Source organism: Ammospiza nelsoni, chromosome 14 (assembly GCF_027579445.1).
Source record: "Ammospiza nelsoni isolate bAmmNel1 chromosome 14, bAmmNel1.pri, whole genome shotgun sequence".
NCBI lineage: Eukaryota > Metazoa > Chordata > Aves > Passeriformes > Passerellidae > Ammospiza > Ammospiza nelsoni.
In genome coordinates, this window is record NC_080646.1 from 17,676,053 (window position 1) to 17,701,960 (window position 25,908).

The following is a 25,908-nucleotide window of genomic DNA, read 5'->3' on the forward strand; positions in this document are numbered from 1 at the left end:
TACGAAAAATAGCTTTTTCCTGATCAAGTTCAAAAGAAAATACAGAGTTACTGCTTTTCCATGTTTTTGTCTTGTAATGACACAAATTCTTCAGGCTGGCTTTCCACATCAATTCTGATTCCTTTCCAGCTCAGTGAATGCAGGCCCATCTTCACATCAAAGTCCCTTCTAATTTACAAATCCCAAAAATAACCTTAATTACAACCCACTTCAATAACAGCTTCTGTGTAAGGAACCAGCAAACAAGATTCTGCAGCCTGAAAAGAAACAACTCCAAGGGCTCAGTAAAGGCCCAGATAAACATGCCTGGCATAGTGGAGGAGTAAGGGTGGACTGGCTGAGCCTTTCCCATGAAAGCTGGGAAAAGAAAAACCAAAGAAATTTACCAGGTTGGCACAAAATAAAGAAAAAAACCTGCTGTTCTTCTCAGAGCCATGGGATGAGGGGGATACAAGATGTTTACAGGGAGTGAGAGAGGAAAATGGAATAATAGAAAAGGAATCTATGGGGGATTGATAAATAATGGAGAAAGCACAGAGGAAACCCCAATCTGCCTGGAGAACAAGACATTACCCAGGGGAAATAAGAACTGTTCTCACCCTTCACTTAAATCCCCTCAGCCATCTGCCTCTGGACACTGGCACAACATGGGATCCTGCAGCAATCCCTTCTGGGACCAGAGCTGTCACCATCCAGCAGGAGCTCCTGGGAGGCTCCACCAAGAGATTCTCATTTCCCTTTCACATTTTTTTATCTTCAAGTACATAAAAACATTTTCTTGTTTGAGGTGGGTTTATCCTTTGCTCTAAGTCATAAAAACCCTTCTAACTAACATCCCCTTTGCCTCCTTGGTTAGCCAGTGAGACTGGCTCAGCAATTCTTTTCTTCTATATATATATATCAAAACTTGCTTCCATCTCTATTCCTTCCTCAGATTCTACATTCAAAAATCTTTCTGCTAAACAGACATATCTGTGAGACTTTCTTGTCAAACTTGCATCCTTCCCAACACAAATGGATTCTAACCACTGAGGTAAAGAAAGACACAAAATAAACTTGGAGCAATCTTTGTAAACTGTGCCGTTCACTGCACAAAAATCTTCTAATTAATCTCTCAGCTTTCCACAATTACTGAAGGTGGAATCTGGGGCTGTTGCTTCCCACACTGCACAGGTACAAATTTGCCTTTACAATCTCTTATGTTGAAAGCTGGCCCAGCACATGAGGGCAGTGAGAGCAGCAGGAATTCAGGAAAGCACAGACCCCAGTGATGCTTTTTTCTTAAATAAAAACCAGTTATTTGGGTAATGGTAAAGAAATTGAGACAGGTATTATGGATCAGGTGCACACCTCAAATCCAAGGAAGTTTTCATATTTAAAGTTTGCGGTATTCTAGAAAAGAATTTTTCCCTCAAAGAGAGACTGCAGAGCACTGACAAATTTTAATTACAAATTAGTAACAGTTAACAGATTAGCAAATTCTAAGAGTCTTCAGATTTCAGATTAGTAAATTCAAGTGACCACTTTAATAGAGGCAAAGGAGCCTCCTTATAAAAACACTGCTCAATAATTCTAAAATACGATTTAGAACTGTATTTTTGGCAAGGTAGTACAACAATGGACCCCTACAAAGGAAAGATGTTCTTCCAAATGACATTTTACCCATCTGAGCTGTTCCAGGCAAACCAAAGAATCCTTTAGGTTGGAAACAACCCCCAAGATTGAGTTCCACCATTATCCCAGCACTGCCAGATCCATCTCTAAGCACAGCCCCAAGTGCCACATCCAGAACTCAAATATCCCCTTTAATCCCTAAGATTTCCCTGCACTTCAAAGAATTTTCTCTTTTTTCCTTGGAAAACAACAATCAACAATTACAATCCCATGTGAAACTAAGGAAGCCAAGTTCCAGTTTCCAACAGAACCAGCTGAACATTTGAACCCACAATCCTTTCCCCAAGTACTCCAAGTCCTGATGAAACATTACATTACTGTGGTTGATGTGATGATGCAGAGCTCTGCTAACAGCACCAGCAGCCCATGGAAACCCTTTGGAGGCTCCATAAAAGCTTTTTTTCATGTGCTCCAGCACCTGTTTACACCCAGGGGAATTTTACATGAGCTCCCAGGTTCATTGTGGAAACTTCTGTGTGTGTGCCTGGAGCCCAGCTGCAATGTGAGCAGCAGCAGGGAGATCAGCAGCTCTGCAATCAGCCCTCTAAGGGTTAATCACACTAAGCAGGGAGATCAGGAGCTCTGCAATCACTGCTCTAATGGTTAATCACACTAATGATCGTTTAAGCAAATTAGCAGAGCAAGAAGCATGCACTGTGCAGATGAGTGTGTGACTGGGAGCAAAAGCACAGCCAGTGCCAAGGACAGAGCCAAAGCTGCTCCAGCCCAGAAATCTGAGCTTGTGGAACTGAGCCTCCTCCCCAGCCCCACAAAACCTCCAGTGGTTCTTTCCTTTCCATGCAAATTCCCAGAGACCAAAGCAAAGTTTCAGCCAATTATTTTTTAAAGCACAATGATTTGAGTCTTATGGTTTCTTCTGAACCCAAGAGAACATACCAGGGTGGTGGTAATGAACTCTTATTTTTCTGGAAGCACCTTCCTAAAATACAGTTTCTTCTCTATGTGGCATCTTAGGATGTGCTACAGGAAACAGGCAAAAGATAAACACTATAAATCAGAGCTATGTTAGTGCTGACATTGTCAGTAAACAAAGTTATTAATTATACATGTACTGAGAAAGCTGAAAAAAAATTATTTGCCCAAAGGGGAAAGGAAAGGCAAAATTATATTTTAAAGATTCTCCAAAGCATGGCACACAGCTTATAGTAAATCATTAGAATTTAGTGAAATGTTTGTTCTGCAGCCCTGACTCAGCTCTGAGCTGTGAGCTGCTATAAACTCACCTCAAAAGAGACTTTCAGTACAGAAAAGTGACATATTTGAAGTTCTACTTCAGCCTCTTTGGTTCCTCCCTGTGCACAAAGCCTGCCCAAGCTCCCTGGCCAGCAGCAGCTCCATCCCCATCACTGAGCCATGGGTGGTGGGGAAGGGACCAGTTCCAACCCCTGAGAGCCCTGTCCAGCCTGGCCTTGGGCACTGCCAGGGATGCAGGGGCAGCCCCAGCTCCCCTGGGTACCTGTGCCAGGGCCTGCCCACCCTCCCAGGGAACAATTCCTCACCCACCCATGGCACACACACCAATCCATGACTCTCCAGGGGCTGGGATCACCAGGGCAGGGTGTGATGCTTTGCACAAGCCCAGGCAGATGTTCTGCTGCTCTTCCCTCACTCACCTCATCTCCCTTTGTGCCTTCCTGCAGTTTGCAGCAGGAGCTGCTCCATGACCCTGGCTGGGCACTGAGGTGGCACTGACTGCCCTGTGCTTCCCAGGGTCCTTTATGAACATTATTCCATCAGGATAAACAAATAATAATTGGAGGTTGGAGCTCCAAAACACTACAGAGCTCACTGAGTTACAGAATACAAAGCAGAATTATTCCCAAAGCTGCCAAAATTGTTGCACCTCCTTCAAGTCCCATTCCACTCTGCCACATGGCTATGGAACAAATACATTGTCCTGCCCAAGGGAACTGCTCCTTGGGCTTGCTGCTCCAGCTCCTGACAGACAAGCAGCACTTTAATGGGAAGATTTTGCAACTTGCATGCAATGCAAAAAGAAATCCTGAGTAATCCTACATTCTGTGCATTAACCTGTCAGTAATGGGGGGTTCCAGGGGGCCTTTCAAGTGTTGTAACTCAGGATGAGCACAAACTCCCTTTTATTCAAATTGTGTTCACAGAACCAAGTGCTTTACTGAAGCTAAAAGCATCTGATGTGAGAGACACACAGCCTGGGGAGTGGCACTGCCAGAGCACAGGGTGCTCTGAGGTACCACAGTACAGCAATTTATATCCTCACCTGCAAAGTTATACTGAGACTACATTTAAGCTCCTAAGGATGTGAAAATAGAGATCACAGATGCAACCTTGGAGTCAGCACTTGAAAACAAACAAGACCAGCAGAGCTGCATGAATTTGGGACTGGTTAGAAAAATATTCAGTATAAAAATAATGTTCTACCCTTCATTAACCAGTAACCAGCCTGCTTTGAGCCTGGTTTCCTTCTGTGAGTGTCTTAGATCCTGCTCCCATTTCCCTCCAGGCTCGCCCCCAGCACTCCTCTGCAGAGAGCACCTTGAGGAGCACAAAACACCTTTATTGGGCAGCTCCCACCTGCCCCCAAGGCTTCCCATCTCATCCAGAACACTGCCAGTGTTTAAGTTCCATAACCAAACCCCATTTACTCCAGGAACCCAAACTCCACCGTGGTTTCCCTTTAAATTATTCTCCTCACGAAGACAAACTAATTAACTGCAAGACTATGGAGGGAATCAGCCACCACAGATAAGAGCCCTCCTCCTTCCCACAAATTACTGGATTGTTTCATCTCTGCAACTTTGGGAGAAACTTCCCTGCCAAGGACTAGAGCTTGGATAATGAGACATCCAGTAATGGCAATAATCTGGCTCCCATTAGAGAAATCAATTATCTGCTGGATGAGAGTCAGCTTAACCATCATAAAAATTTAACTTGAAAGAAAGTATATGTTCACTTTATGGTATGGACTCCCTCTCAAGACTGATTGATGTGTGGTGTTCCTCAGCATTTCAACTTTAACATCACCCTCAGTTTTCATCACGAAATTTGGTGGTGTGAAAACAGTGCAAAAGTTTCTGCTGAAATGGAAAAAAAAAATTTAAATCCCATAAATTCAAAAATTAAACTTGGAGCTTGGTTCAACCAATTAAAATGGAAGGATGACCCTGATGAACAGAGAAAAGTACTCACCATTTAGGGCACAACTCCTATAAAAAGAGTCTCACTTGGAGGCAAAAGGCATTTTAATGAGCTGCTTAGTTCACACATTCACATTTCTTGGAAGTCTCTGGCATGTGCAACTTAAAAATTACTACTGAATCTTTCAGCTTTTAGTTTGCAATTGAAATTCTGTCATCTCCTTTTGATGGGGAGTAAAAGCAGTATTAAAACCCCTATAGCTTATCTCTAGTACATACACCTACTATTGTCCTTGAATCCTTAAAAGCATCCAAGAGCACCTGGGACCATGAGCCAAGCTGGGCTTACCTTTTCTACAGCATTGTATGAAAAACACACTGCAAAAAGAGTAAATCCTGGGCTGGGCAAAGCCTGCTTCAAACTAAAAAGCACATTTTTATTTTGGAGACCAAAACAAACCCCATCCCTAAATATAAACCCTGGGCAAAACCCTGCATTTTGTAACTGCCTGTCTAGGCAAAAGCTTTCTGTTCTAAAAGCCATTTTGGGGGAAAAGGATTTCTGTCCCTAAAGCAGCAGCTGGTTCAAACCCCTGTTAATATGATCCTCATTTATTAGAAACTCTGCCTGAAAGAGAAAGCTGCCTTTACAATTCCCTCAGTTCAATATCAGTTTCGACATTGCAGATATTTAAGACACTGCTGCTTAATTTAGTAACATTTTCATGATCCCCAAGGATTCCTCAAGAACATTTACAAGGAAAACCATTTGTGTGAATTCTATGGGTTACTGATCATTTGGTTTTGTCTTTCTTAATGGGGTTTTTATAAATATATATCTCATAAAGAGGATTTTTTTTAATTCCACATGTATCTCATCTCCCTGGCATGTGCAGTGCTGGATCTTACCTCCCAAATCCCTATACCATTCCACTATGGAAACACATCCCAAGGGATCTCATCCCTGTCCTTATTCACTCCTGCCCATTTGGGGGCTGTTCTGGAATTTTTTCAGCACCACAAAAATCCATTTGAAAGCTCTGCAGCACCTCTGCAACACAAAGATAACTTTTCCAGATATAATCAGACTTGAAACAATCTTTGTAAACTGCGCCATAACCGCACAAAAATCTTTGTAAACTGTGCCATAACTGCACAAAAATCTTCAAATTAATCTCAGCTTTCCACAATTACTGAAGGTGGAATCTGGGGCTGTTGCTTCCCACACTGCACAGGTACAAATTTGCCTTTACAAATACAGGGAATTCCAGATGTTTCATGTACAAGAACCTCATGATTAAATGTTGTCAGATCTTTGGAAAAGAGACTTTGGAAGAGGAAGAGCCTCCCTTGCAGCAGGATTATCTGAGGGCTGCACACCCCATGGTGCTGGGGATGGTCCATACAGAGGAGGTGAACATCCCAGGACCATCCCAGTTTCCTCCTGGCCACAGGGATCCACCCCACTGAACAAGGCACACCCAGAGCAGCTGCCCCTGGCCGGCCTGAGCCCAGGAAAGGCTGGAAATCCTCCCCAGCCCTGAGCTGCCAAGTGCACCCTGCCTGGAAGGTGGCAGCAAGGCACAGATCATGGCCTGGCAGGCCTGCCCTGAGCTGCTCCTACAACACATTTCACATATTTAACATTTCCCTGCTCTCTGAAACTCCCACAGAATGTTAAACATCTGCACTGCTACCAGAGAATGCTCCTTGAAATTCCAGCAAAGCTCACTGGTGACTTTTGGAAATGCAACTAGAGAAAACAAATGTTGGTGCTCCCATTGAGAACCATGGCAAGATCTCTTCCATGTGTCAAGGGCTGGACAAATGTTCCTCCTGGTCTTAGAAAAACATCAAGACAGACCAAAAAACCTGCAAACTTACAACAGTCCAGCTACAGAACAAGATTTAGACATTGAGCAGGAAAAGCAGAGGTTCTGCTGAGCCTGTGGGACAGAAATCAGGTCACAGTGTTGAGCACAGGAGTGGAGCCTTTGCATGATGCAAAGAACATCTTGGGGAAATTCACCTTTAGTATCAAAAATGACAGCTCTGCTGAAGATGGGCTTTTCTGGTGTCCAGGCACAATCTGAACAAGTGATGTAGCCTGAAAATAACACTCCCCTGTCCTTCCTCTCCATGTCCCTGAATATCTGTTTACAGCTTTTCCACCAGCAAGCCTTGCCTTGAATACAAACGTGAGAGGCAAAAATTCCCAGTTAGTTGAATTCACAAGTGAACTGCATTCACATCAAACTACACCAAGGAGTAACAGTAAGGACTGTCAGAAAGCTTTTTCAGACCATCAGTGAAGTGCAGTGGTAGAGACCCAAATTCCAGGGAGTTCAGCTCATCCACCATCCACACCAGACTCCTGGACTCTCTGCCCTTTTTTGCATCACTAGAAAAAAAGGTCTCTAATTACTCATTACATCTTCAGGGCAAGAAATAACTCCTGTGAAGCCAAGGTGTTGTTTTTACTTCCAAGAGCTTCCTCAACCAGCACATCCTGAGACCCCCAAAAAGGACAATATCTTGTCCCCCACGTGAGCCTTTGACAAGTTCAGGTTGATGCAGCATCTCCTGAATCTCTAATTGAGGAGCAGCCCATTATCAAATCCAGCCCTGAGCTTAATTAGAGAGGGAAATCGATGAAGATCATCTAGAAGGTATGAGAGAGGTCTGAGCAATTTTCACTGATGGTTCAAATTTCTTCCCTGGAATTGTTTTCAATAATAATGAAAGCTTAATGCAAAAATAACAGTTAACCAGATATATTACTCTGCTGCTGCAGGATTTAATGTGCTTTGCAAACAGCTACAATTTCTGGGGCAGGATGGCACCAGTTTTTATCAAAGCAGCTGCCCCAGAGAACCCTGGAAAACAAGCCCAGGGTTCTTCACATTCAGGCTCTTCCTTCTGCAGCTGTCCTGGTTCTGTTTTAAAGAGTCTTGACTTGTTTCATACATCCTGGCACATTCCCATTTTATTTTAATAACAAGTCATATGTTAATAGATGCATAATCACAACTAGTTTTAAAGCCAAAATCTTCAATTAAAAATTTAAAATAATTACATGCCATGAGTAATCCAAGTACTAGAGACCCCAGCAAGAGCAAAGGCAACAGGGAAATCAAGGTGAGGCAATCCTGCCAACCCCCCAGAACCCAGAAATCACTGTTCTTGACACTGCAGGACCAACACTCAAAAACATCCTATTTTCTGCTGGAATGAGGCTTTGCCATTGCTCTAAACCTTGTCAGCTCCACTGAAAATATTTCCAGCACTCCCTTCTAAAGCACAAAGTGGACAATTCCATCAAAATATTTCTGCATTTGGTTTTTTCCATACAATTTGCTCTGGCAGCATGAACAAGGCCGTGATCAGCCAGTTGCCACATGCAATCTCTGATTTATCATTACAGATACCCCAAAAGAAGCTTCTCTTGTTTTATTTTTAAATTTAGTTACATTAACACAGTGAGACATGTCATGTGTAATACTTAAGACACACTATCAGACTGAATGCTGTCCTAGGCAACTCAGAAGTTGTTTTTCTGCTATTCCAAAAACTCACTGAAAGACAACAACAAGCAACAGCAAAGAGCAACTCTCACTCTTCTCCCACAAACACAGGGACTTATTTATTTTAGAGGCTTCAGACCTGCCATGTCAATTTTATAGGAGAATGTAAATGGAAATTTTTGTTGGTTTAGGATTTTTCTGGTTCATTATTAACTGCAGTAAATATTTCAGCAGGGAGAGAAAGCCCCCCCAAGCTGCTGGTCCCACCCCAGCACCAAGGCAGGCCACAGGAAGGCCCTGAGTGACCTCACTCAGCCCCAGCCCCTGCACAAACCCCCAGGGTGCTGGGCACAGCCATAAATTTGAAATATTGCCCAGATGAAGGCTGAACCTGTGACCTTCCCAGTATTTAACTGCCACTCTGGCTCTCCCAGGCTGAGCACATGAAATACAGTAATAACTCCCTGTTTGCCCAGCTCTGCTGTCATCACTTCCCAGCCTTATCTGAGGGAAATGCTACAGATTCTTTCATGCCTGGGGAGAGCAAAACAAATTTTTCCAGTGCTCTCAATTCATTACAGGTGTTGTAAATAAGCTGGTAGCAGCACCCACAGTGAGGGGAGAGCACTGCCACTACAGCCAAGAGAGAGGTGGCTTTTCAGGCTCCAAATTCTTGCTTCCACCATGGGAAGTGTCCTGCCCTGGATTGTGGTGACCTGTTGGATTAAGCCCTTTTCTGACCCAGAGATGGGGCAGCTGAGAGGTGTTTGAAAAACTTTTATTCCATTTTCAGTCTCATGAGAAGGGTGAGACAATACAGATGTTATAATTCACACCATCACAATCAGAAACCAACTATTTCCTAATTACATTATGAGCATTTCTTGGCCTATCAGCTTTTGTCACACCATGCTGGAAATGCCTTAAAGCCATTAATCTAAAATGCATCTTTCATGGTTTTATTTCTCCAAAGTATCTGGTTTTACTTGCAAGGCCATCCTTTGAAAGTTGTTTCAAGTTCTATTTCTCTCTCAGCAATGTCTGTCCTATTCCATGGCATTTCTCAGTCAGCATTTCTTATCTCAAGGTTTGCATACAGATATGTGAGCCTTCTGTCAGGCTGTGAGAATTTTCTAGAAATTCATTTACCTCAGTGACCCCTGCTTTTGCACCCCAGGAAAACTGAGGAGGTCCCTTTTGCCCATTCTGTGACACTCTGGGTACAGAGGTGCCCACGTTTTGTCCACTCAGAGCTTGGCCCTACCCCAGTGTGGGCAGGATTCAGCAATGTCCAGCTTTAGGGGCTGAGATTGTCTCAGCCACAGCTTTCCCTGGGACATTCCCTGTTCCCCCCACATGAAATCACTTCTCAGATGCACCAGGCAAGGGCTCAGTGTGTGACCAGTGGGTCCATGACATCTCCAGTTTGCAGGTACACAGAATCACTGAATGGCTGGGGTTGGGAGGCATCTGACAGGTCACCACATCCACCCCCTGCCATGGCAGGGCCACCTTCCACCAGCCCAGGTTGTGCCAAGCCCTGTCCAACTTGGCCTGGAACACCTCCAGGAATAGGACAGCCAAAATTCCCCTCCAAAGGTAAGGAAATGTCTTGACTCTCCCTTATCAATGCATATAAAGAGACTGAGGACAGAAATTTGTGTAGAATCCTTCTGGACTCTTCAGTACCTTTCTAGTCAAGTTAAAGGCCATTTTCCTGATTCAGTCCTTCTGGGATGTATGTAGGGAAATAATCCCAATCATTTTTAAACCCAGCAGCAGAGCAATAGAAAGCTCCTCTAGCACCTCATATTTATAACAGAGGGGTTCAACTATTCTCAGGCATGTGAAACTGGTGACATCCTTAATTGTCACCAGAAGGATCTGAGTAACTGCACTGAAGGCACCACTTCTCCCAGTTGAAAATGGTGCCAGAAGTAACAGAAAACACCCTAGGAACTCCCAGGACTGGTGGCTGTACAGTCCCATATAGAGTGGAATAAGCTTTCCCCAAGCACTCCCTCATACCCTACACAAAGCCAGGGTAAAACTCATTTATTTTCCTGCCAGTGGAGCACAGCCCCAGTGTGACACATCTGAGGGCACCCGCCCCCAGGGATGGTCAGGAATTTCATCCCCACTGCCATGGCAGGAGAATTCCAGTGGCCAGCACCATACCAGAAACATCTATTTGCTTGTAGGGTTTTGTAACCTTGTCACAGGACCCAGAAAAGCTGCTCAGGGAGCAAAGGGACCTTTAAAAACATTCCTGAGTCCATGCAAAGTCAAACTTACAAGTGGATAAAGCAGGTTGTTTCTTGTTGTTATCTCATTGCAGGGGTTCCTGGTTCTCATGGGCATCCCCTCAGAGCACTGACTCTTCTTCACAAAGCAGCAACTGACTGCACTTCCCTCCTCACCCAGCCACCCCACTCTTTATAGCACTCTGCTTCTCACTGCTTACACCTGTGGCCTGTTAAAGTCAGGCCTGCTCCTGATCTTTGATAATTGGCCCAGCTGCAACTCCTTAGGGGTGAGATTACTTTCTACACTATCTTTATTTTCTTCTATTCTATTCCCCCTTTAGTTTCTGCCTGCACATTTCAGTCAGCCCCTACCTGGCACTGCCAGCAAAGCTCAGTCAAGAGGCAGCCCCAGGAACACCTCTCCAGTTCCACTGCCCTAACACTGCCAAGCAATGGCATCACCCCTTGGCACACAATTCCATGTCTAAACTGCCATGAGGAAATGTTATTAGAGGGAAAATGATTGGCTGCCTGAGCACAACCCCAGTACAGAGTGAAACCTCTTACAGAAAACAAGGGCTTCAAGGAGAGCTGAAGAAAAATACAGTACCCAAAATTCTTTGTCTGAAATACTGCCAGACTCATTTCCAAGAATGGCAGGAAGAACTTAAATTAAGCAAAATCATGCTGTTATTAGGTGGGGAGAGATGACAATTTCTTGGTCTAGAAGGAAATGATCCAGGGATCAGGTAACAGTTATTCAAGCTATTCAACCCTGCACCAAAGTACAGTAATGCAGAAATACAATTACTCCCTACAGTGACCTCTCAAGGAAAGTAAAATTAAGATTAGAACTAAGAAGTAAAATCAGAAATGTCATATGTGAAATGCACTCTGTAGAATCTTTAATATATTTTAATACTCAAGCATAAAGGATTTTCTTTCCAGTGCCAGGTGTATAACAAAACATCAGCATGGAAGGCCTGGCAGAACATCCTAAATCTTCACAACCAAATGAAGAAATCCTTGACAATGGTTCAGATAAGGAGCAAAAGAGCTGTCTCAGTTCACTGTCATGCCAGGTGACCCAGCTGGAAGTGCTGCACTAAGGCTCCTCTCAGCTTTATCCACAACCTGCTTAATTGCATCATATCATTAATGTTATTAATTGCTGTCACTGCCCATAAAACACAAAGCCAATTCTGTAAAACAGAGAGGCTGGAAGTGAATTAAACACAGCACACATGAGCTGTTTGAAGCCACAGTAAAGTGTTGTGAAGCCTCAAGCTTGGAGGTATTTCCCAAGCCAGAGCACCAAATCTTTATTCTTTTGGCCAAAGCTACAAGATAAGGAAAATGTGAGTTTTTTTTATCTGTGACCAGATAGAGTCTGAGTGCTTCCTTTGGGTCAGAAAACCCTTCATTTATGGATGTTCAGTGAATAAATTTCTCCCCCAGAATTACTTTTTAGATCAACTTTGTAGCACCACAGTCCACACTAAACCCAGTCAGGGAAGCTCTTCTAAGGACCCTGCACATGCCATGAAACTCCAGAGAAAGAACTGGAAACCCCTACTAGGGTCCAATCAATAAAAAAGAGATTTCCTCATGGAGTGTAAGAAAGGCAGGGAAGGCAAGCTTTCACCTGAATTCTTTCCCACTCCTTACCAAGTCTATTTTCTTTGTTTACCCAATCTGCTTTATTTACCTTTTTATGTACAGTAAGGTGCTTTTTAAAGCTACATTATCAATATTTCAGTACTTTTTCTAGTAAAAACAGCTTGCAAGAGTAAGCAAAACAGTTACACACACAATAAAGCAGCATATTACCAAATATCTCTGCTTTTACCTTCTCTCTAGCTCAATGAAAACAACAATGTATTTAAGGATTATGAAAAATGCATTAGAGATGTCCTTTCCAAAGACAACCAGGTTGCAGAACCACAGATTGACTTTCAGATGGGATCAGCCACTCTGTGGCCTTGGCCCACCTTCAGCTCCATGACATCAACCACATTTGATAAATAGAGCAGCTTTTAAGCACCCTCAGGCTGCATTACAGAAGCACATTGCTCATTTGGCTATTTAGGAAAGCATAAGCAGTTTGGAAATAAATCAGAGTAATAATATTTATAACAGGACTGGAGGGGGCTCAGTTTTTAGCAGGGCACAGAACTGATCACAGAATAAACTTAGATAAACTTAGATATTTGGGTATCTGGAGAAGTGTTCTCTGTGCAAATGAAACCTCTGACCCACCTTGCACTGCCAGCTCTGCCTGAGCCTCCAGGGTGTCGTTGCCGCTCTCAGCGATGCAGGTGAAGGTCCCGGCATCGGCCTCGGTCACATCCCGGATCTCCAGCACCCCCCCTGGCAGCAGCTGGAACCGCCCCGACCTGCAACAGGGACACACAGGGACAGGGTCACTGCAGGGACATGGCCTTACACCTGCACACACAGGGTCACTGCAGGGACATGGCCTTACACCTGCACACACAGGGTCACTGCAGGGACATGGCCTTACACCTGCACACACAGGGTCACTGCAGGGACACGGCCTTACACCTGCACACACAGGGACACACAGGGTCACTGCAGGGACACGGCCTTACACCTGCACACACAGGGACACGGCCTCACACCTGAACCCACAGGGACACACAGGGTCACTGCAGGGACACTGCCTTAGAGCTGCACACACAGGGACAGGGTCATTCAAGGGATATTGTAGGGACACGGCCACAGACCTGCACATACAGGGACACACAGGGTCACTCCAGGGACATTCTATGGGTCACTCCACGGACATGGCCTTATACCTGCACACACAGGGACAGGATCACTCCATGGATCACGGCCTCAGACCTGCACTCACAGGGACAGGGTCACTCAAGGGACATTCCATGAGTCACCCAATGGGTCACTCCATGGACATGGCCTTAGACTGCAACACAGGGACATGAAGGGTCACTCCAGGGACATTGCAGGGACACAGCCTCAGATCTGCACACACAGGTACACACAGGGTCATTCCATGGGTCACTCCAGGGACATGGCCTCACACCTGCACACACAGACACAGGGACATTCTATGGACATGTCCCAGATCTCCAGGATAACCCTGGCCAGCAGCTGGAAGCACCCAGACCTGCACACACAGTGACCCTACCATTGCATGGACATGGCCTCAGCCATACTCTGGGTCCCTGGGTCATTCCATGGGTCATTCCAGGGACATGTCTTACACCTGCACACACAGGGACAGGGTCATTCCATGGGTCATTCCGAGGACATTCCGTGGGTTATTCCAGGAACATGGCCTTGGCCACAGCCCAGGTCCCTGTGATACCCTGGCCAGACCTGCACACACAGGGACAGGGTCATTCCATGGACACCACCCCGGTGTGGGACACACAGGAGTTATAATCACACCACACTGAAAATTAAGTTCAACCCTATCAATTCCACGAGAGCAACTCATCTTTTTGCACTTGCAGCTTCACTTGTTCTTAATTAAATGTGATCCAAGGTATTTAGTCAAGAGCAGCCAGAACTGAAGAAAAATGAGGTATTGTAATCACATAATTAAGAAAAAGGCATTTTGCAGATCCAGCTGGAATGACTGACTGCTCAGAAAGCTGAGGCAAGTACAACAGGAGAGACTGTGCCTTTACAACACAAGGACAGCAGTGCACATTATACAATGTACAGGAACTGAATTTCTGTGAGAAGGTAAGCCATCCCTAAGAGATGAAATACTTCAGAATAAGATACAGGTTATAAGAAATTCAAAATACAGACTTATCAGGTGACGAAGGGTCTGTACAGAACCTCCCCCTCTGACTTGCAAAGGGCAGGGAAGGGTTTCTAATCCAGTCCTTACAACGTGTCTGCTTTTGCTAAATGGGCAGATAAAGCTGGCACTTCATGCTCACCCCCAGTGCACCACCCCCAGCCTCCAGCCACATCCTCCACCCCTGCAGCCATCACTGACCCTCACCTGATACAAATTTGTACATGATTTTTCCAAGTTCCTTCAACACTCCAAGTTCCCACATCAAATACCAAATAAACTTTCCAATAAAATGCCAAGAACCCCAAGCCAGGACAAGCTGTGCCTGGATGCTGACCCAGAGCCATTCTTATTTGCAGCTGGAAAAGGAAGACTGGGGAAAGGGAAGGGAATCTGGTGGCTTCATGCCTGGCACTCTCAAGGGCAGAAAAGGACTGAATTATGTCAATAAATGAACATTACAACAATTGCCTTTCTTGGTCTCTATTTGGAATGAATGGCCAGTGGACAAAAATCAACCTCAGTGCTTTCTCCATTTGAAATTTTCCTAGAACTACTTCAGTAGGACCAATCCTGACCTTCCTGGACAGGTAAATTGTTGGGACACAGAGTTTTGCCTCACCTCACTATTATTTATCAGATAAATACTGATTTATTATCCTACTGTAACTGCTGATCAAATCATTTAAAAGTAGAGCAAAGAAAACCATAAGTAGCATTCAGTGCTAAAAGCAACCTAAGAGATGTCCCTGTCCAGGTGCTCTGTAAGGAAAGCCACTCTGTTCCCATGAGAAACACCAGGACTACAGAAAGGCTGCCTTGGAAGGAGTGCAAGGAATTTGAGTGAAGATATGAGTTTGAAAAATCATATTAAGAGCTTCCCAAATGCTGGGAAAAATGTCCCAGCTTGCGTGGGAATGGCACATCAGACAGGCTCCAAAACCAGGCCTAAAGAACAAAACCAGAGTAAGACAAGCCTGGACCTTGACACATCCATCCATGAAATGTTCAACCTTCTTTTATTATGTAAAACAGCAGCTTTGGCTTTTTGTTCTTGCAGCAGAGAATACGCTGGGGGCTGGGATGAAAGCAGGGAGCTGGATCTGCCAGGACAGCAGGACATGGAGCAGGGAAGGAGCTGTGCCCCAAGAACTGCCACTGTCACATCTGAGGGAATGATCAAAGGCCGTCAGCATGACTGTGGCATTCTGAGGACATTGATGCCTTTTCCAGGAGATCCTTTGTTACCCTCTGAAAGCAACACGTGCCTTAGTGCGCTCCTTTCCCACTGCCAGCCTCTGGAAAAGTTACTGACAGCAGTTAAGGTGTTACTAAAACTATTAAAAACTACTCCTCCTTGTCCTAGGGGATCTCACAAACCACTTGCAGCATCAGAATATTTGTGGGAATTCAGCCACCTCAACATGTGCCATGTTTTTATTCCCTTTGATTATTTTCCTCCAGAAAGCACAGAGTAGAGTTCATATTCCCAATAGGTGATTTAGTGGAAGTTTAATGGAAGAAAACAATCTGCCAGACTCCTTGGTGATTCCAAGGAAATTCTGGACTTAAAGCAAAGCTGCTTTTATAATAAAGCAAAACATCCTAATTTTGTAAGGACAATGAAGCACTTTCACAAAAGAGTGAGGCAATCGGATTTCAGACACTAGAGACAAAGAATCAGCTTAATAGAAAAGTGATAACATAATTTCAAGTGTCATTAAAAACAACAAAGATTGATCACTCAGATGTCAGGGAAGAGGAAAATCAAATTCCAGCCTTTTATATGCATTCCATCCAGGCCTCACTTGCACCCCATAACATACAATTACTGAGCTACTCTGGATGCCTCACTCACAGGCTCTTTGTGTTTCATTATCACAAAATATAGTGAGCCTTTATTAATTTACTGTAGTCAAACTGTCAGTTATACCCTGAGGTTGGGGCTTTTCTTCCTTCTTTTAAATTACTATTCCCCAAACATCTTATAATCTATTTGCTGTCTCAGTAAGTACAGCAGATAAAATTAGACAGTAAATTAGATTATTTTGTGGGATCTACTAGCAGAAAAATCTCCATAATTACTCTGCAATGCTTAACCTTTCCTGAGCTGGGCAAGTGTAATTCACTTGGTACCAATCACTCAGAACCCTGCAAACAGAAATTGCAATAATGGGAATCTCTCACATTTGTGGGAAGCACTAAGGAAAAACCTGCATTAGGGATGTGGATGTGATCCTACAATCACAGACTTCACAGAGCAGAAATTAACATGGCACAAGTGCCCTCAGCTGTCATCCCCTCACTGCAGGGAAGTGTTACATGTACAACAATGTTTCTGCAGGAAATTTTCAATTACATGAAATTTTGCTAAGCTGAACAGCAGAAAGCTGCTGCAGAGCTTGCTGGACTTTACAGACATTAAATGTTACTGCTCAAGTCCTTTCAATAATTTAGTTTCAGATGAACCATCTCATCTGCCGCAGGTTTTTCAGAATCTGTGGCACCTGCATTTGTTCCTTGTCCCACAGACATGTCCCAGGATAAATGAAGATACAATACATGCTGGTAGAGCACACACTGCACAGTTTTCAGAGCAGACAACCTTCCAGACACTTCTCTGTGCCTGTGTCCCAAGCTCTGGGGACAAATCCACCTGGGCAGCCACCTGGAACTTCCCTTCCCAAGTGAGGAATTGTCAAAAGCACAAAGTGACTCCTGCACTTGCTGAAGAACAGACCCTTCCCACAGCAGGATCCTCAGCCAGAATGGAGACTGAAATAAAAAAATATTCACTGGGTAAGAAAGGCTCCAAGTTGGTTCAAACCTGAGGAGCCACCCAGCCTGAATAGAACAGCTCCATTCTAACCTTTTGTACCAGGCAATGTTGGAGATTTCACTTTAGGAAGTTTTCCATGAAGGGCCTCAGATTTATTCCAATAACTTCACACTACAGAGCCCTCCCTGCTTCCTTCCATTTCCCTCAGCATTCCCCACATTCCTGGCAGAGACAGCACTGACTTGGAGCCCATGGAGCCAATCCAGCTGGAAAGCAGGAGGACATTCCCAGTGCAGAGCCCACGGATGACATCTGTCCATGTGCCACTGCCACCAAGGATCACACACCAGGCTGGAGTTTGGATTTTGGAGCTCCTAGGGCAGGGTTTAGTCTTTTCCTTTCTTTACAGACAGTGGAGATGTGGGAAAACTATAAAATATGAAGATTACAAGCTGGAGCAGTGAACCAATTCAAGGAAAGCTTCTTAGTCCTTACTGGCATTCTTTATGGAGAACCAAGAAGTCAGCAGCCTCTCCATCAGATTTCTTTAAAAATCTTCAAGTTAGTGAGCTCAGAAGGACTCTTTGGAGTTCTAAGAGCCTTGTTCCAATGGAAACTTGGAGCACTGAGTTAACTTCCCTTTCTCACCCAACACCCAAAGCTTCCTCCTCTCACACTAATTAATTTGGAAAATATTTTATCACAGCAACTAATTTCACAATATATTGCATTACAGGCTGTCTGAACAACTGCCAAGGCTGCCATCACTCAAGTTTACTCATATTTATCCATTAACATAAATCTTATTGCAGTCTTCAACAAATAATCCATCACATTTAATCTCCTTCCCTTTTCTCCAGATCTTATAACAAATATTTAATACCAAAACCCCACCACTCCCTATGCTTAAAATTCATCTATTTTCCTATAAATACAGGCTTCAATCCCTATTCTCCTTAGGAATACAACTTGAAAAGCAAACATTCTATTTTGTATTAATTCATTACCACAGTTATGACAACAGTAAAAATAAGGTTTTGTGTAAAATCCTTTAACAAAGGGTCAGAATTAGGGATAACCTCCCCATGCTGTCTGAGTTTTGTTTCCTAAGGCCACACACACACACACAGAAATGTCCCATTATATATGGCCATACCTACATATATGTATGTTAATGTTTGGGGTGGGGGTGTGCATAAACAAACCTGGGATTTCAGAGCTTTTCCCAGGCAGAAGGGACATTAAAACCTGCCCAGATGAAAAGAATCAGTTTTTTCTTGGGACAAAGAAAATCCATGCTAAGAAAGTCATACTTTTATATCAAAAGGGGATTTTAATACAAATTAAATGTGATTTAATTTGTAATTACATTAACAGACCATGCATAACAAGCTAAGGTAGCTATTTAGCAACAGTAACTGCAGGCTTTTCTCCAACAAAGAATCTTAATTTCTGGAGATTTTCCAGTTATTCTATTCACACCAATAACACAACAGCTGGAGGGTAAATGGAGTTTAAGAGGTCTCTGTTCTCAGCTCTTTGAATCTCTGCCCTGTTCAGCCACAGTCACAAGCAGCAGACTTGGGAACTTTGGCTCAGTTTGATCACTTGAAGGAACAATGAAAAAAGTTTACCCCACAGAGGGGAAAAAGATCAAATTTCTACCTTTACCTACCTTAAAACTCAAGCTTACAATGAGCACATGTTTCACTTTAAGGAAAGAGCCAAGTGTTGCAAAAAGGAAAAAGTCAACTGGAACCCACTCTTGTAACAAAAAGCAAACCACTAAAAAATAATGCTAAATATTCTGAAAAATCAGGTTAGACTTGGTTCAAAATGTGTACATTTGAAGATCAAGTATATTTACTAATGTCATGCTCCAGCCCTCCAGAACAATTTCTCACTCAGAGTTATGAGAAAAAGAAAATACCTGTGAAGCCCTAAGAAGTTATCATGGTAACCTCAGAGAATGAGGGAAGTGAATTCCAAAGGGAATTAACAGCACTGTATTCAGTGGTGGGAAAATGTGGGCTTTATGTCTCAAAAATCAAGAAAATAAAAGGAGAGCTTTAACCTCCCTGTGCCCTGAATGTGCCACAAGCTAGAGAAGGACAGGGCATCAAAACCTCCCAAAGATGTGACATGACATCACTTTACAGACAAGAACAACAAATTCAGCTCTTGCCAGGCACATTTATTCTGCCATTTCACCCCATTTGATTGTGCTGCTCTAATGAGTCTGCACCAGTTTTTGCAGGGGAGTGAGTTCTTATATTTCTGAAACCCCCTGAATTTAAATCATGTGCCTTCACACTGACACAGCACCATCTCTCAGGGGCTGTTTGTCATTTCCCACAGCAGCCTCCATCAAAGACAGTTCAAATTACCAGCCCCTGGATTCTTTTAATTTAAGAGTTGCCAAAAGAGAGATATATTATATGCCTGGTGCTGCAGAGACTTGAGCATTGTTCTGGCTGCTTTCTGTGTCACAATTTACCTCTCCCTGTTCCATGATTAACTTGGCTCCCCATTAATCTCACTGCTGACTTTGAGGGACATGGAAAACATTGAAATAACTGTTTGAAATCCTGGTTTAGGAAGCATGTTCATTACATGGACAAAAATGGCCTTGATAAGATTTGTTCTGCTACTTTAACATGGATTTCCTACCACATTACTCTGACTATGCCAGCAATGACAATGTAGATGTTCTCACTCTATACGTCTCTGAAAACTCACTGATTTTTTTTTTGCCATCATGCCTACAATTTTATCATTCTATTTTAATGAGAAAATGTGTCATTTTGCTTTAAACACTTATTCTTCCATTCCTGTGGGACATTCTGACACAGAATGGACATTTCCACTGCCGAAACAATGAGTGCGGGGCTTCGCACTCAAAATATCCCAAGTCATCCTCCTTTTCCTGTAGTGTCCTTATTCCCTCAATTGTTGCTTCTATTCTGGTGCCAGTCTAAAAGTAATCCATTCTTAATAATCTCTCTGCTTCAGACAAGATTTCTTGGCTTCAAATGGCTGCAAAAAATACCTTGAGACTGTTCTAAAGTCTCCCTTATCCCAAGACTGAGCCGTGAAGCGCCCCAGCAGATCAGGCTCTGCTCTGCAGGTTTCAATCCCAAAGGAAGGTGTGCACCACCCCAAACGCTGACTCCAGCCGGATTGCTGCCCTCAGACACGGCCAGGGCTGTCCCAGCCCGTACTCACCCATCGGTGGGAAGCTCCTCCCCGTTCCGTGCCCACCTGACGAGGGGCGGAGGGAAGCCGGCAGCCACGCAGGGGAGCAGCGCGCTCTGCCCGGCCAGGCGGCTCAGCGACGAGGGCGGCTTCAGCAGCGCCAGCTTCTGTGGCTCCTCTGCATCTGCAACACGACAGGGCACAGCTGGCAAAATCATGCTAAAAACCACCAAAAACCCTCTGAACCAAAACCCAACTAGCCAAAGAAAATCACAAATAAAACCTCCAATTCCTTTCCTGCCCCTCCATCCCCACCTCACCCACAGCCTCTCCCAGCCTGGTTACCATTTCCTCCAGACATGCAAAGTCATTCCCCACTTTCGGGATTCTCACTCTTCCAGCTCAAAACTGGAACTTCCACCAGGTAGCAGAGATTTAGGAAAGAAAGGAGCAGGTTTGAGTTTGTCCAGCAAACCTTGGGCTCCATCAGGGAGCCTCCTGAGGAAGTGCTTTTATACACTGGAAAATGAAATTATTGCAGCAGTGACTGACCCCAAGTAAAATACAACAACAAGGAATGTGCATGCTGAATAACACAAAATAAAAATGCCCCACCACAGCTCTCCATCCTTATGAAAACAGGGAATCCTCTGAAGTGGTTCTACATTGGATTAGGCTGAGTGGGGTTTGTTCCTTTTTCTTCCCACCCTTAAGAAGAAGCAGGAGGCACTGATGTGTTTATTCAGTCCCTACTACAGGGTGTTCCCTCTGTCTGTGCCCAGATGCCCTTTGGGCTCACCATGCACTGCCAGCACTCTGAGGGCTGTTTGAAGGTGTTATGGCAGCAGAGCTCCTCAACTGAACAAAGCCTCAAATTATTTCTGGCCACCTAAAACGGGGGCAGAGTATTCTGTACCTACTCTACTCCTGCTCCCTGAATGAAGCACCTTCTGTGTGTCATCACACACATCTTTGGCTGCTCTCTCACTTGGGCTTGAGGTGGTACTCACAGGGATTTCAGGAAGTTGTTGTTTTGGTGTTCCTCAGCTCAAAACACTAAAAATAAAAGTGAGTGTTCACAGCACTGAGCTCAGGGCACACAGGAGCCCCAGGGCACAAGACAAGGAGGTGCCAGGACACTTGGGGGAAGCAGAACAGGTGGAAATCCCATGTGGGAGCTGGCACAGGCAGAGGCAGCCAAGCTCTGAGCAGTCCTGGATCAGCTCTGCCCAGTTCCTGGCAGGAACTGCTCTGCCTGCCCTGCTGTGCACGGGGAAGAAGTGCCAGGGACCTGGAGCAGCACATGGAGCAGCCAGGCTGCAAAGCAGGGACACAACACCTCCATCCTTACAGGCAGCCATCCTTACACTGACAGGAGCCAGGGTGATTCCTTGGAGACACAACTCCCACTGCTCCAAGCTCCCAGGTAAATGGAAACTGCATCCCAAAGGTAAGTGACATTTTTCCCTTGCAGTCCTGTGTTTGAAAGCACCCACTGCTCAGTGGCAGAGCTCAGAAATGCATCTCTCTGCCCAGTGGCAGCCTGGCATCAGCCAAAGCAGAACATTTCAGCAGCAGAACACTCTCTGAGGATGCCAATCCCTGGGATGCAGGAGTGTGCTGGGTGTGGTTCAAAGCCTGGGAAGCAGAGGTGGGTTCACTGTCAGCCCCACATCAGATAACATTTAAATGAGGAATAAAGTGAATAAGGAACAGATTAATCCAAATCCTTCTTTCAAATACTTCTCAGGCCAAACAATCAATTATGGGGCTGCTCAAGACTAAGGGAGCTTTCCCTTCAATAGCTTAATCCCACTTTCTAAAAAAAAGTCTGCTGGGAGGGATTTTACCAAACTTCACCATCAATACTTTTGGATTCATGAGGGAGCAAAGAAACAGCATCATTTAAACTCCCTAACACAGCTCTATTTCATCACTTTCAGTAAAACATTACAAAAGCAAGGAAACTACAACTGCAGGCAAAAAGGATTCAAAAGATCAGTGTAATATGGAAGTTTTCAAGAAATTTTCAGTATTCAAAAAAGAAAAGTCACCAAAATCCTCAGCATTTGAAGGGCTGCAGAAGCATGCGGGCAATACAAACTACAGGAATTCAATCAATCTTTTCCAAAAGTGCTCTTCTTCAAGCCCTGTACCCTTAGTTGGAGAAGGGACAAGGCCTTGGAAAGGCCAAAGAACTGAATGAAGCAGTCCTACTTTGAGCATGATTCATTTCCAACATCCCAATTCCAAAAGAGAGCAATAACTGTAAAAACTGGGGTATTTTACAGAATAATTTAGTATTCCAAGTAGAGAAGGGCCAAGAAACAGCTATTCCTTGAAAGGGACCCCTGGAGGTGCCCCCATCTGCCTCAAGTCCACCTGCTGCCCACACCAGGTCAGGCCAACCATGACATTGTCCAGCCTAACCCTGAGAGATTGCCAAGGTAGCGGAGGAATCATCAACTCCCTCCAGCAGCTCCCCAAGAGTAACAACTGAATGAGAATTCCAACATGGAGAATAACAATCCAGAAGAGACAGCTCTGCGAACAATTAAGGAAGCCCATATGAAACACAGGCTGTATTTCCCTAGTTTGGGAAAGCACAACCCACATTCCTGTCCTATTTTTGGTCACTTTTCAAACCTTTGTATTAGAACAGCTGGTGGTGTCACTGGGAACAGAACACACTGAATGTGCCAACAGTTTACATCAGCACTGGACTTCTGTTCTAACAAAAATATCTCAACATTTCAGCACAACAGACAAAGCTGAACCTTCCAAAATAAAATGTCACCTCCTCTGGGGGTTGGAGACTTCCCAAAAGGTCCCATTACTTAGACAATCAATTTCCAGAATATTGGGACAATTAAAAGCACCTCAGCTGAAGTATCCCAAGAGCAACAGACTAAGCACCAATTTCTTTGTGAAGCTTCCACAGGGTTTGAAACATGGAATTCAACCTGACAAACTTAGGAATCCCCAAACTTTTATATTCACAGAAACAGTCAATTCCCATTTTGTATCATGTCACAATGGAAGTATATTACTGGGGGTTTTTTTTCAAGAAGTCTTTCCTTTTAAGCTAAACAAAGACGACTCCCCCCCACCTTAATGGTATGCCTCAACCAAACCCCAGCCCCTGATTTTTGCATCATGCTTACTTCATGACTCACCTTCTCCTTAATCATCCAACCTAAACTCCTGTCATTGGGATCAATACACTCCCATCTAATGTTGTTATCTTGTTGTATTCATATTTCTAAGAGTATAATAACAACAGTATGGGACTCGAAAGTCCATACCTTCTAGCTGGTTTTCTACCAAGCAGCTCTTCTCTGTTGTGCAGTTCCTCATGGCTTCACAGAGGCTCTCAACCCACCCCTTTTTATTCCAGTTACCTTCACAAGCTACAGCTGCTGCCCAACTAAGGACTTCGCAGCCGTAGCTCATTTGGAGTAACTAGGACCCACTTATCCAATACACAGATCTTACAGGGACTCTCTCCATATTATGTTGTAATCTTATTGTTATTATCATATTTCTAGAGTCCCATACTGTTGTTATTATATTCTTAAAGTCCATACCTTCTAGCTGGTTTTCTACCATGCCACTCTTCTCTGCTGTGCAGTTCCTCATTGCTTCTCAGGGGCTCTGCCAGGGCTCTCAGCCCACCCCTTTTACCCAGTTATCTTTGCAAGCTACAGCTGCTGCCCAACTAAGGACTTGGCAGCTGCAGCTCATTTAGAATAGCTGGGACCCACTTATCCAATACACAGGACTCTCACTACAATCTAACAAACCACCTATTGCCCCAAGGAGACCAAGGCCAGCAGGGAGGCCCCTGGGGGAGAGAGCTGGACCTTGGGGGGTGTGTGGGTCTGAGACTGGAACACCTCACCACGTGGCTGAATTCAACATCTGGAGATATTATGCAAAGGCCCTTTTTGCTTCTTTACCCTGCACTTTACCAGCAGCAATTCAGGCTACAACAATAATACAATATCACAAAATCATACATCAGCCTTCTGAGAACATGGAGTCAGATTCTCATCTCTTCCCTCGTCCTGGGGACCCTGACAAAGCCCCCACCGTTTCTCTGGGGTTCAGAGCACGGATGCCACAGTACCTGGCAGGACTCGGAGCTCGGCCTCGTCGCTGTACTTGGGGGTGCCGGGGGTGTCGAGCACGCAGCGGTAGAGCCCCGCGTCGGCGGCCGAGGCGTTGCTGAGCAGCAGGGCGCCCCCGGGCAGCTGCAGCGCGCGCGCCTCCGGGCCCAGCGCCTGCCGCTCGCGCTCCCAGCGCAGCAGCGGGGCCAGCTCGGCCGGCACCTCGCAGCCCAGCACGGCGCTGCCCCCGCGGCGCACCCACGCGGGCTCCGGCTGGCTCGTGAACCTGGGCAGGCCTGCGGGAAAAGCACAAGGGTAACACGTTGGGGACGTTCTGAGCACGACGCCAAGGCTTGGAAGTTCAAGTCAAGAGTCAAGAATGTAGCTTTGGAAAAGTTAAGATGTCATTGTGAAAAACGCCAATCTTTTTTTTTTTAAATTGTAAATGTTTAATAGTAATAAAATGGTTATAAAAATAGCAATGTAATTAGAGTAATAATAATTTGGACAATTTGAATTAGGACAACAGGAGACAATGGAAACAAAGAGTTACAGACAGTCCAGGTACATTTTTCTGGGCGGCATAAGCCCAAAAAAGGACCCACCTTAACAGAGGATTAACCCTTAAAAATAATAGCCTGTTCATATTCATACATATCATACATCTCATATTCATACACCTCATACATGATGCATAAATTCCATTCAAACACAGGATTCTGTCTGGGCAGTGTCAGCTTCTTCCTCTTAATCCTAAAGGCATCATCCTGCCTGAGCAAGGTGGGAAGAAGTTCATTTCTCCTGATAATGGAGCAATAAATTCCCTTTCTCTGAAAGATTTGGTGTCCTGTGGCTGCTATCTCAGTGCAAGTCTTTTCTTTAGGAAAAAAGGCATCCTACATAGCATAGTTTCTATTTTAACATTATGTTATAACCTAAAACTATATGTAACCCACTACTTAAGAGAATTATTACAGCATAACTTTCTAACACAACACATATAATATTCATTTTAATATTTGTGAAAAGCCAATCACAAAATACACATTTTTCACACCACTGTAGGACATGAAATAACACAACACAGACACACTGCTGTTCTCAAGGTAAAAAGGGAAGTTTATTTTCTGGCTCTAACATTTAGAGATTTCCAAAAGTGACAGTGGATTGGAGGGTGACAATGCCACTGTTTGTCCACTGGACAAACCAACAGTCCATCCAATTTCTCCTCCTCCATAAAAGAATACAAAACAATAAGTTATTTACAGGAAGGGTGTGAGAAAGCTGATTACAAGAATGCAAACATCAGAAGGCTCAGAAAATCTTAAAAAATCAGGGCGACATTAAGATGCTCTCCAACTCTTTAAAAACCTTACCAGCTGACAGGACAATGCTAAACATGGGTGGTGTAAAGGCAAACAGACCCAATAATCACAGCATCCTGGAATGGT

General features: G+C 44.3%; 1 protein-coding gene across 1 annotated transcript in view; it reads right to left on the minus strand.

Moving 5' to 3' along the window:
* Nucleotides 1–25,908, minus strand: part of NEO1 (neogenin 1) — a 174,772-nt gene that overhangs the window by 78,406 nt on the left and 70,458 nt on the right. Inside the window, exons 3-5 of the mRNA XM_059482445.1 lie at nt 24,478–24,753; nt 20,379–20,532; nt 12,841–12,977 (exon numbers count right to left, since the gene is read on the minus strand). Coding sequence (XP_059338428.1) covers nt 12,841–12,977; nt 20,379–20,532; nt 24,478–24,753 — 567 coding nt within the window. The remainder of the gene's footprint in view (nt 1–12,840; nt 12,978–20,378; nt 20,533–24,477; nt 24,754–25,908) is intronic.